The sequence below is a fragment of the Artemia sp. Qi Xiang Cuo genome, chromosome 2, assembly GCF_049724085.1.
Source record: "Artemia sp. Qi Xiang Cuo chromosome 2, ASM4972408v1, whole genome shotgun sequence".
Lineage (NCBI taxonomy): Eukaryota > Metazoa > Arthropoda > Branchiopoda > Anostraca > Artemiidae > Artemia > Artemia sp. Qi Xiang Cuo.
In genome coordinates this window covers 50,058,140-50,070,574 of record NC_142795.1, presented here as the reverse complement: position 1 = coordinate 50,070,574, position 12,435 = coordinate 50,058,140, and the positions used below count along the sequence as shown (strand labels likewise).

Genomic DNA, 12,435 nt, shown 5'->3' with positions numbered 1-12,435 from the left:
ATCTCGGAGGGGAATTTATTCGCAAATTATATCGTATCGTATCGGGCCGATACCGATATATCGGTATCGGACCCCAAAAATCCATATCAGTCGGGCCCTAGTATCGTAGTCGTGCTGTTCGGTTGAATTGCAATTGAATTGAGACAGGAATTCCAGCTCAGGACTTTTAAAAGCTCAGAATTGATTCAACCTCTCTGGGAGAGGGGGAGAGTGTAATAGCTTGTCTTAGTCTTATCTACGAGAAGGAGTCGTTGAATCCCAATGAACTTGCAAGGAAGCAACAACTAAGCTCTAAATAGTGCCTTTTTATAGTCTACACCTGCTAAGGACTTTGTAGGGAAAGTGGCGAAAGGGCCTTAGAGTATCAAAATGTATTCATCAAGCGGATTTTGATAATTGAAAAATATTACCAACAGCTACAGTTGTGATCTTGGGCGTGCTTAATCGATAGAATTTTTGCGAGGGTTAGACGTCATTACTTTTTCATTCACTTACAAAAGAAGGGTCTGTTTAATGTCAGTTATTTTTTTTTTTTTGTGAATTAGTAGCTAAGGTGTTTGTTGTCACTTTAGAAGGTCCAAGTCCAGTCCGATAAACACTGTCGCTTGTGCTGCTCCGTATTTTAAGAGATATGTCTTTAATGGCTGACTAATAGTTGGAATTTATGGGTGATTCTTACTGTAAATTTGAGTAAAACTTCCTCTCCTTTGTAATATGCCTCCATCTCCTATTTCGCTCATCAATAAAAGCTGGATTGTCATTGTCACGTGCCTTATCAGGATCTTTTTTGGAATTTTGTTTCGTTATGATTAAATGGCAATTACAAATCAAGATTCAAAAATCTCTTGCTACATTTTTCTTGATTAATCCCTATTTGAAATTGCGTCGTACGCATATATAGATCTTGATTATTATATCAAGTATATTGCAATATGTAGCTTGTATAATAATATGAATAGATAATAACAAATACGTTTTTTAATCCTTATTCCTACTCCTGCTCTTTTAGCTTACTCCTACTCTTTAGCCTTAATTTCTTTACTTTCTTTACCTTTGATCTGAAAGCTACGCTTTCTTAGAACAGGGACGTCAAACATGGCAGCGTTGGGGGGTACCAACCCTTCGCTTGAAAAATCAGGCGTTTCCATCCTACGCCAGCACCGACGATTTTCAACATTTGCATCGATAATATTGAGGAATATATGGATAGCTGCTCCAAAAATGTGGCTATTGAGTTGGCTAAACATTCTGGAGCGACCTACACTTTTGCAGTCCAACCTGACTGTGTTCAACCAATCTTCTATTTGTCCTCCCTGGAGTTGTTTCTAGGACATAATTTACGTAGATAGAAATTTATAGCGTGGTGTCAGATTTAATTCTGCTGTATTTCAGCGTTATATAACATAAGTAAGTTTTGTTAAGGGCAAAATAAAATGACAAAATAGAAAAGAAAACTCCCTAATTTCTCCTTTGCTTGTGAGACATCAAGCGGTAAATTATCAAATTATTTGTAAAATTTAAAGTCCTTGATATAAAATACATTCAATTGTGAGTCTTCATTTCAATGAATCCAAAGCTAGAATCAAGGTTGACTATGACTATGATAATTAAAATCTTATCACGTTGATACAATCTTAATTAACGCAACCGTGGCTACGCTTTGACTACTGATAAAAAAAAGGAAAAAAGAGAAGGAGGAAGCTTATTAGTTTGATTTTATTTCAGGAGAGGTATAGCGACATCCACTCTCAAGCTTTTTGGATGGCAAACGCTAGTGAATTGCTTCATTTTCTAAAAACGGATAGGCATATCTCTGCATTCTCTTTGGATGCTCAAGATCTTTTGGCGGAAGCAGTCGAAGCTTCCTTCAGGTATTTTTTTTTGGATATATGTCTCGATTGGGGTATGCGGGGTCACTTCATTACGTTAGCGTGTGTTTCCTTAATGTAAATAATAAATGGCGAAATTTTTTTTGTTGCTCTTTAACTTCTTCGTTATTTGAACTTTTCCTGCCGATCACTTCAAATTGGTTGAACTGTCTTATTGAACTCATGTCTTATCGAACTTTACTGACTTGAACATACAAATCCCTTGTATTTTTCTTTTTTGTCATTGCAGTTGGGTCTGCCTTAGAGTCTACGGCAAACCAGCCCAAACTAAATGTATCAAAGCATAGGCCCTAGACTTTGATGTATTTAGTATTTTTGCATCGACATCCCGAATCGAATCCATCGCATATGAACAGCTTATTTGCCTATTTTATTATCTTACACCACTATAGTTTACAATATCAATTTATATGAGCTGCTAAGAGCCGGTCGAAGTTTTCGATTGTATTTTGTTTAGGGGGGAAGGTTTACTCGGCTTCTCACTTGCTCATATAAACCAAACGTGCGATAGGAGTATCTTTAAATTTTATTCTGTTCTTAACTCTGTTTGTGTTTTGATCGCTGTACCTTTATTACTCTTTTCCTTACTCTAGTTAATCATTACAAGATCTTTTTTTGTCGAATATGAAGAAGGGCAACATTTCAGACTAATCCCAGAATGTAGAGAAAAGTCTGATTTTTTAACCAGATTCTAGTAACAAGGTTGGAGTTAGAAGTGGAGGAAATTGGAACGTTAAAAATTTTTTTAAGGAAAAACACTCTGACCGCTCTCCGGAATCACAATGTTATCTCCTAACAGCGCCCATGAGCTTATTCTAGAACTACCGTGAATAAATCCCTTGAAATTAGGTGCTAATGAAATGAAATGTAATCCTGTTCGTAAAGAAAGTTAAGAACATAGCTAAATTCTTGCCAAATAATTGGGCTATTTAATGTCGACTGGCCCGTGGTATTGTGTATGATTTTAGACAAAAAAACAAAACTTGAATATAAGCGTCACCTTTGTGCTGTTCGTTTCTGCGGTGAAACTTCCCAAAAAAGTGAAAAAGAGTGGAAGAGTGATCAACTCAGCTAAGCTTCGGAGACAAGCTCTATTGATGTAACTCGTCCACCTTGTATTAAACGCTACTAAATAATTTTTTCCCAAAGTTGACTACTCATAACCGTTTTTACGGTTTGCTTGAGAAAATGTTATCGCGCCGTGTGAGCCAGCGACTTGGGATTCCAATTTAAAAGTACGGTATTTTGAAAGATGCTAAACGCTTGAAATCAAAATCAGTTGATTCTGATGGTATCAGAATTTCTAATTTAGTACCTAAATTGCTTGATTTAGTTTTACATCATCAGAATTTTTTTCCGATGCTGCGTGTTTATAGCTGGTTGGTACTGGTTTTATGGGTGGTGTGGTTTCACTTCGAAAAAGAGGAAAAGACCCAGTTTCGTGCAACTCGTATAGACTTGAAACGGCTGCTTGCACGATGAAGTAAGCTTTTTCTATATTTGCATTGCCTTATAATGCTGAGCCTTCCCTAAGTGATGATTATCAGATCGGCTTTAGATCTGGGCTTGATTGTCAACACGATCATAGAGCTTTGTCAGGTCTCCTGAAAGACGCCTATTGAAGTCATCGCTTTCTGTTTTTAGCAACGCTAAACCTGTTTAAGGTATTGGATTTTGCATGTCACACTCGAGTCTGGAATGCTTTATGCCAACGAAGAGAAATCCTTCAGTAAGATGTCTTACGTTTCTGGTATTCCCATTTTTATATTCGTTTGGAGCTAAATGGTAATTTGTTTTTTAGTCTTATCCCCGTCGACTGCGAAGTAACGCAAGAAAAGGTTCTCCCCCCCATTTTTAATCCTCGTATTGATCGGTGTTATTTAAAATTTCTGCTGCTTGTTTCCTAGGGCTTTCTGATATATCGTATCTGGCATATACAGATGGACTGCTTCTGATTGGCCGTACTGAGTTTGGGCTTGCTTGCTCAGTAAAATCCATTGTTTCTGATTTTTGGAATATTGCCCTTTATTTTAATGCTTACAAATCTAAGTTTCTTGCTTTTAATGGTAATAGTAATTCAGAATGGTTTCAATTCGGCGTTTTTTCGATTCCTAGGATTGAATGTATTCTTTGTTTTAGGATAAGTGTCTGTTATACCATGAGTACTATCTGATCTCGTGCTACTAGTGACATTACTATTAAGCTAAAGCTTGGTTATACCAAAGTTGTGAAAAATGTTCTTTAAAATCTGTGATCATGCTGTTTTGATTTGCACGGGTTTTCGTCGTCTTCTAAAGTCTTGGGATTCGAAACGAATTTGTACAAGTTATTATGATTGCAGGTATTATTGCAAGTCTCTTGTCTTTTGCCTCCTTCGTACCGAAATACAAGACTTATTCGAAAGTATTTAGCTACTGACTTCCAAAGGTGGTCCTTGTCGGCCTAACGAAAATTCCAGAATAGGGTTGGGTGATATTCGTTAGGAAAGATTTAAGAAAAAGGCAACTTTTTGGGAGGGTGTAAAGAGGGAAGCTTTGAATGGATTGGGCTAAGGGAGGAGCTTTCGTAGCTGTGTTGGCCTGAGGCGGTTTAATGCTGCTGTGAGTTGTTAGTAGTAGTTGCAGCAGTAGATACCACTGCTTTTTTTTCCACAGACTGTGTATGAACCTTGTAGAAGATGCTTGACTTAGGCTAGGGTACCACCACTGCCTTGTCAGTCGTCTTTGCCATAATTGTTGTTCGCGCTGTTAGTTGTAAGTGTTTAATTATTTGTTTTTTTTTTATCTTCAGTTTTATTTTAATGTTTAGTTTAGTTTCTTGTTCTTCTTTTCTTTTTCCGTTTAGTCCACGAGTCTCGTATGATATGACTTTAAATAAATCATTGTTATCATTATTAATTTACGTTTTCTTTACGTTTTAGGAATCTAATTTCGTACATTCAGTCCGAACTGACAAGTGCCATGCCGGCTATGCTTGTGGATCGTGAAGAAGGGCCTGACGATGAAGCCCCCACAAATCAGCTCCTTTCCGTTCTCTCTTCGTGTATGGGTTTACTACGACGATGCCGAGTTAATGCTGCCTTGACAATCCAACTTTTTTCTCATTTGTTTCATTTCATAAATATGTGGTTATTTAACCGGCTAGTTGGTGCTGATATTAGAGGCACGCCTGCCAATGCCCCTCTTTGCTCCAGACACTGGGGACAGCTATTGCTTAGACGGCTTAAAAGGTTATCCCTATGGGCTGAAAGGCAAGGACTTGAACTCGCAGCTGAATGCCATATGGCAAGGATTAGTCACGCGGCGCACTTACTGCAAGCGCCGAAAAATACTCCAGAAGAGCTAGCAACAGTTTGTGCCGATTGTTTTAGATTGAATTCGCTTCAGCTTCGTGCACTGCTTAGAAGATATCAGCCTGCGCCCAATGAACCTAGAATTCCCACGGATATTGTTGAAACTGTTGCTAAAGTTGCCGAGAGTAAGTAGTGGCGTTAATTATTTATTGGTACATATTTGGAACTTTGCATGTGTAATTCCAAAGAAAAGCCAAAAATGTCCCGCGGGAGGGGGGCTCTGGAAGGGCACATGCGTGTCCTTGAAGTCTCGTTATCTTTAGTTTTTTCACACTTTCATCTAATTCACATATACTACTTTTTTTTGGCTATTTCAGCTAATCCTCCCCCATAGTTTTTGGAAGAACAACATGCATGTGAACAGCCATTTGAAGTAAGATAATTGTATTCTAAACTAGAGAATAAACGGAAATGTATTTATCTGTACAAATGGGGAAAAGCCACATTAGTTGAACACTAGTATTTATGCCAGAATAATTAATAGTTCTTGTACTCTCTTGTAGATATGTATTTACACAGAAGTACTACAAGCTATCAAAATAAATGCTTCGTTAATAGTTTAGCAGAATAATGCTTGTTTTACACTTTTCAATTGCCATTCTAGCGAAAAATGCCAAGTTGCTGTACTTTTAATAATAATAATAATTTATTATAAGCCAAAAAAACAGGCCATACAGCACAGTATTCTTAAATACACTCCACAAGAAAAATAACATAAATATCAAGTTTCACTCATTGATGTCAACGGTTCATTTACATATTTACATAACTGTTGATTGCCCTTTTTACAGTCGTTTGCAGGATCCCCGGGAACTCCAAGTTACGACCCTCAAAATACTTTCCCCTTAAAAGAGAAAGTTGCTGGCACTCGGCGAGAATATAGGCCTCATCAACAATACCTAGATTACATCTGCATCTGGGGCCATCCTTTTTTTTTCAAATACTCTTTCTATTTTTTAGTGGCAGGCAATTCGCTCGGATCCGAAAACAAGTCCTTAATGTCTCCCCCGCTAATCCTAGTTTATAACAATATTCAAATCCAAATATCTCTTTTAATTGGGAATAAAACTTCAATGTCTCAGATGTTTTAACTGCCTGGGTCCACATTTGGACATCCTGGTCTTTTATTCTTTCTATAATCTTAGCCAAACACGGCTTGTCCTTATCTAAGAGTCCTTAGCCCCTGGTTCTCAATATAAGATACTCCTATTCCATCTAAAACAGTTTTTATTTGATACGGCCACGATCTTTTACGTTTCGACCGTAGCTTCTCCAGATAATCTACTTTTGCTAACCTATCCTCTAGGAGACTTTGAACTCTCAGCCAATTCCGGATCATTTGTGCTAATTTATTCGTTATTAAGATAAATAATCTTTGGTCTCTTTTTTTTACCTGACCGTGGGTCGTTACGTGAATACCAATTGATCTTATGTAGTGTTGCAGCTGAAATAATTCCAATTGTGCTGTCGGTTATACCCCCAGAGTTCAGCTCCGTAATGGATAGTAGGTAAAACTTTAGAATTGAAAACATATTTATGCATTTTTAGATCTTTTATACTTGAAAGCCTTGAATTACGTAAAATGGCAGCTGAAACTGCTTTCCCTCTCTTAATCATCTCTTTTACATGATCTTTCCATCCTCCTTTTGCTGAAAGTGTTAGGCCTACTCCCAAATATTTAAAATTTTTTGCTCTCTTTTATTTTTTCACCTTTATAATAAAATTCTACTTTTTGAACATCATTATTCACATGAATTCCTCTAAAAACCACAATCTCAGTCTTTTTTATATTCAACACTAGTTTCTTTCTATCTAAATATTCTTCTAATATACTCAATAAGATTTGGAACTCCTCTGGTGACTTGCCTATCACCACCGCATCATCAGCAAAAAGCAACAGAGATAATGTCAGGTTCCCTAGTGACACCGGAGGGGCCCATACTTTTTAAAAATGGTCAAGAATATCATTTATATACAACGTGAACAACCTATGCGAAATACTGCTACCCTGTTTTACTCATTTTCTAATTTCAAACGGCGACGATAATCCCTACCCTAAAACTTTAACTATACCAAATGTCTTTCTATGCATATCAGCTAATATCCTAACGAAAAGTCTTGGTAAGCCTACCTTTAACAGTTCTAAGCAAAAGAGAATCCTATCAATATTGTCGAAGGCCTTGTCTAGATCTAAAAATGCAACGTACAACCTATTCTTCCCTTTTGCAATTTCTATACAAGCGCCTGTAGCACTAAAACCCAATCAATAGCGTTACATCCATCTCAAAACCTTGCCCCCCTCCTTCAAAATCATATGTTTTTCTAACGAATGAACTAATCTAAAATCTAGTACTCTGTAATATTTTGCTAAGACCATGCATTAAAGGAATCGGTTAATAATTGCTGTGGTCCCTTGGGTCTCCTTTTTTAAAGAGGGAGGATCAAAGATGTTTTCCAGAATAAGGACTATGCTCCAGAATCCAGAACTGAGTTGAAGATAGCCAAGAAGATGGGCATAAATAGAAGTCGGAATTGTTTCAAGATCTTAGTTGGGACCCCATCGCTACCAGGTACTGATCCACCTACCATGGCGCTTATGCATTCTTCCATTTCTTCTTTCGATGCGGGTTTTATCAGAGTATAATCGTGTTCTTTCAATGGGAGGCTGATCTCCTTCTCTATTCGTCGCTGAACCAGCAATCAAACGAATAGTTTTCCTGGACCGCGTCGTTGTAGTATATCGGCCATGTTTTCGGATCAGGCACTTTTGGCTGGGCTGGCGAGACCTCTTTTTTTTATCTTTCTCCAGAAAGACCGCATATGGCTCTTTTCATAAAACTGGATCAGCTCCTCCTTACCTTTTTGAATAGCCAGTCTCTTCTTCTGTTTTAAAAGGCGTTTATACTCCCGGCGAACATTTTTAGACCTCGTTACTAGTCTAAGCCTATTTTCCTCTTCCCTCAAAATCTCCAATTTTTTAATCAATTCTAATTTTTTTTATTATACATTCCTCATCAAAAAATTCTAAATCCTTACAAACTCCTTTATTTCCTAGAACCGGGCCTGCTATTTTATGTAAAATCTCCGTGAACTCTTCTATCTCTATCTTGGTTAGTTATCTTCTCTAATTAACTTAGCCTCATAGCTACATCATCATCTGAAAACGCTTCGCTTAATTTAATATTTTCCTCTATAGACCATTTTCTAGGCATCTGACGTCTAACTTTATCATTATAAATACGATTTTCCCTTGAAATATCTCTCCTGTGGGGAGCAATCCTTGATCTAATTTCTAAAAATACCAGTAGATGGTCCGATCCTACTAACTTAAGCACATCCACATTCGGACAAGGTCATTCGGATCCCCGCGAATATCCACCAAAACATAATCAATAAAACTTGCTTTAGCCCCAGATACGCAGGTAAACTGACCCCGATTTTTATTCTTTCCAAAACTTCCATTACCAATCATCAAACCCGATTATGCGCATAGTGTCAGCAACCTTCTTCCCCATTGATTTATTCTTCTTTTTTCATCTGGGAATCCTGTAGACGGCTGGAACTGCTGACGGAATACCTGGAGTTAACACATCTTTTAATTCAACTTCATCAATGGTATAAGCATTAAAATCACCCATTAATATTAATCTATTATTTTCAAAATGCGCTCTTTTTTCTTCTTTTCCTTTTACCAATAAATTCCACGTATCTTCATTTCAGTAGGAGCTATTTTGAGGCGAAATATAAATCGATCCTATTACAATACACAGTCTATCTAAACATTCTAATCTAATCCAAATAACATTTTCTGATTTACTTTTCAACTTTGTATAACTTTTGAAAGACTCATCTTTTATCAACACTACAAGGCCTCCGAAATAACGATTGTTCAAAGCTAACTCTCAAGATACACTTTCCACATTGAAACCTTCTACTTATGGAGCTTTCCTAGGGCAATGCCAGGTTTCTGCTAATGCTGCAAGTCAAAATTTGACAACTCACTTTCCACAGAACTTAACTTGTTTTTTATACCCTGTACTTTCCAAGATACAAACTTCAGGGTTTCTGTATGGCCTTGCCTATTGAGCTCTATAATCCCTCGGAGGGAAAGCTAACCGGTAATAATTGTTGCTCCTAGTCCTATTAATACCTCTGTACTGCCATGATTGATACCCCTGCAGTTGCATGAACAGGCGTGTGAATTGTCTGAGACTTGATTGCCAACTCCCACCACTAACCTAGCATTTCAATGGCTTGTCATCTCTTTTCCGTACATTTCTAGCGGTGCGACTGTAAATATTATCGACGGGGCAAATCTCGCTGCTTTTACGACCTTTCCCTGTTCCTACTGTTTTCGGCAAGTTGCTGTTTCTTTCAACTATCGTGGTTGTGTCACTTTCATTACCAGATAAGTCCAACAGATCTGAAGGGCAATTCTGCACTGAGCTCTGGTTCTGGTTATTTTCATTCACATTAGTGGCATTTATGCCCCTGATCTTTGACTGACATTGTGCTGAATAAGGGGATCTCATTGGGTGGCTTACATTAAACTATTTCACTCTCTGACGTTCACGATCGTATGTGTACATTTTACATTTAATGATAAGCCTATCGCCTTTGAGCCACGCATTTCGACCTTTTACAAGGGCTCGGGACAGCTTTGACTTTAAATTTTGTCTTGTCTCGCACTCATACATAGAGTGCGGAGCAACCTCTATACCATTCTGTTTCAACACAAGGCCTTTCGTGAGAACCTCATTTCAGATTTCTATGTCGTGGAACTTATGTGTTACACGGCCTGATCTCAGGCGGGAAACTTTCTTTATCTCCTTCTGAGAAATCTGTAGGTGTGGGAGGTTCCAGCTAAGAAACTCACATAGCTCCCTTCAAATTTGACAGGGACGAACCAGTCACACGGTAATTGTAAAACATGAGGTTATAGCGCTTTATTTCTGCCTTCAATGAGTCAATTTTTAGTGTAGATTCCCTGAGTTTATTCCTCATTTCCGCTAGGTCACTTGAAATGTTTGATTTTGTTGTATCTAGCTGTTTACTAAAAATGTCTCTTTGTGATTCTATACCGGATGAGGTGATTGAGAGCTGTGGGGTCAAATCCAGTTTGAAATTTATTTCACGCATAAACTGAGAAATAGTTTCTGGATCTGATGCATCTGGAAGTTGAAGTGGCTGAATCTGGCTCCCCTCCATTTCTGCTTGGTTATTCAAGATAAATAAGATTGCCTACCTTATTCTCTGCCAGCAATATTCTCCTGCAGTAGAGTCTATTCGTTGCGTCCCGCTTTAGCCTGGGACACAGCTTTGTAGCGCTCTCTTCCTCAGTTGTCAAAGAAATCAATCTTAATCCGGAGACGCTGCTATGCTGGGGGGGGGGGGGACGTGGCTAACTTCTCCCCGTCGTTATGAACTATTTTAAACTGTTTTAAACTAATATATGTTATCGCTCTGAATGACCGATGAATACTGATCCGTCAGAGATATTTGTAAATCCAGTTGAGACTGTATAGCAATTTTTTTTTTTCTCATGTGACTACAATCAAGAACAATGCCAAAACAATGAAAACACTAAATATACCTGGAAAAGCCGGCTTAACTGAAGAGTTAATTTTCAATATAGAAACATTCTAGTTGATAAATTATTTTCAAAGAAAAATAAGAAAAAATATGGTATTTTCCATAGTGTACAAGATTTACTGCGTTTACTTGTTTTTAAAAATATCTCTTTGTGGGTGCAGTTTCCTGCATTGAGAATTTTTCTAATAAATATATATCTTTTATACCATCAATCAATTTTTGGCTTGTGGGTTGAAGATGGTTTCATTTTTCCTTCTTCTGCTATTTACTTCTCATTGTTTCTTTAGAAGACGTTTTGCTTTCCCATCAAACAGTTGTTGATGTTGGTGTATTAGATGCTTTCAATTCATAATTAGTACTACATTGAGTTTCAAGTTTTGATGGTTTTTTTTTTACGCATTTTCAATTTCTTTTCTTCCACGATTTCTTTAATTTCTTTTCTTCCACGATTTCTTTAATTTCTTTGATTATTTTTTCTTGTGTTTCTTTTTTTAAGCATGTTCAACAATTGTTATTTCTCAAGGAAGTTTTTTTTTTTCAAACAATCCAGTACCATATGAATGTTGAAATGAGTTCTTGTAAAATAGTGTCAGAATTGTGTTTTTTATATATATGTATATTTCTTTATTTATTTATTATTTTTTAGCAGAGATTCCTAGAACTGTACTATTCTTAGAACTGATTCTCAAGCTTTTACCGTTTGTTTCAAAGTAAAAAAAGAAAAGAGGGCTTTATTGTTGTTTTGGGTGTTGTAATTTTCGTATAGTTTAGTCTCGGCCAATTCTAAATAATGACTTTTGTAGGCACGGTCGATGAAGTAGCAAGAGCTGATGGTCGTGCCATTAGACTAGATGAAGACCCTCATCTGCCAGTCCAGTTCCTCCTTCCGGACGATGGCTATTCTTGTGACGTAGTCAGAGGAGTGCCTTCTGGACTTGTTGATTGTTTAGGTCCTTTACAACAGGGAGGTCTTTGCAGACTAACTCCTCAGCCAACTGCTATAGGCATTTGGACAATATATCTTGGTGAACCACAACAACAAGTGGCAGCTCAGCCAATGCTGAATCAGCAGACCGCAGTAAGTTCACTATTTTTTCTGAAGCAGCATATACATTTGCCAGTGGTGGTTTTGGCTAGTATGCTTTACCCGGGCTCGACCCGAGCATGAATGGGCTTGAACTTGATGAATCTTCTGGGGATGATTAAGGAAGGGGGTGTAATATATCGTGAACTTTAAGCATTCTGGCTCCTCATTTTGAAGTTGAGAGTAGGGTTAAAGTATCCCTCCCCGTTTCGTATGTAAATTAAGGAAAGGGTTGAACAGGAAAACTTCCTTTTTTCAACTCATATTCATTTAATTCTCACGGCTGATACAGCGTCCTGATTTTCCTAACTTTGATTTTAGCAAACCTGAGAGAGAACTCATTAATTGGTCATAAAAATGGTGGTAAGAAGACTATTTCTCCTAAAAAAGAAAAGAAAAAAAAAACTTCACTGATTCGTATATTTGGTCTTAAAATGGCAGGTAAAAAAAACATTAATCCCCCCCCTCACAGATATTATCCCCCACACTGCCTACAGGCAAGATGGTGAATGACGAAA

The 12,435-nt window shown here is 37.5% G+C and overlaps 1 protein-coding gene across 3 annotated transcripts in view; it reads left to right on the top strand.

Annotated features, from left to right (window-relative positions):
• cno (adherens junction formation factor afadin) overlaps nucleotides 1–12,435 on the top strand; it is a 148,239-nt gene that overhangs the window by 102,523 nt on the left and 33,281 nt on the right. For all 3 annotated transcript variants that reach the window (XM_089101622.1, XM_089101608.1, XM_089101615.1), the window contains 3 exons: nucleotides 1,726–1,871; nucleotides 4,810–5,366; nucleotides 11,637–11,911. In XM_089101622.1, the coding sequence (XP_088957748.1) occupies nucleotides 1,726–1,871; nucleotides 4,810–5,366; nucleotides 11,637–11,911 (978 nt within the window). The remainder of the gene's footprint in view (nucleotides 1–1,725; nucleotides 1,872–4,809; nucleotides 5,367–11,636; nucleotides 11,912–12,435) is intronic.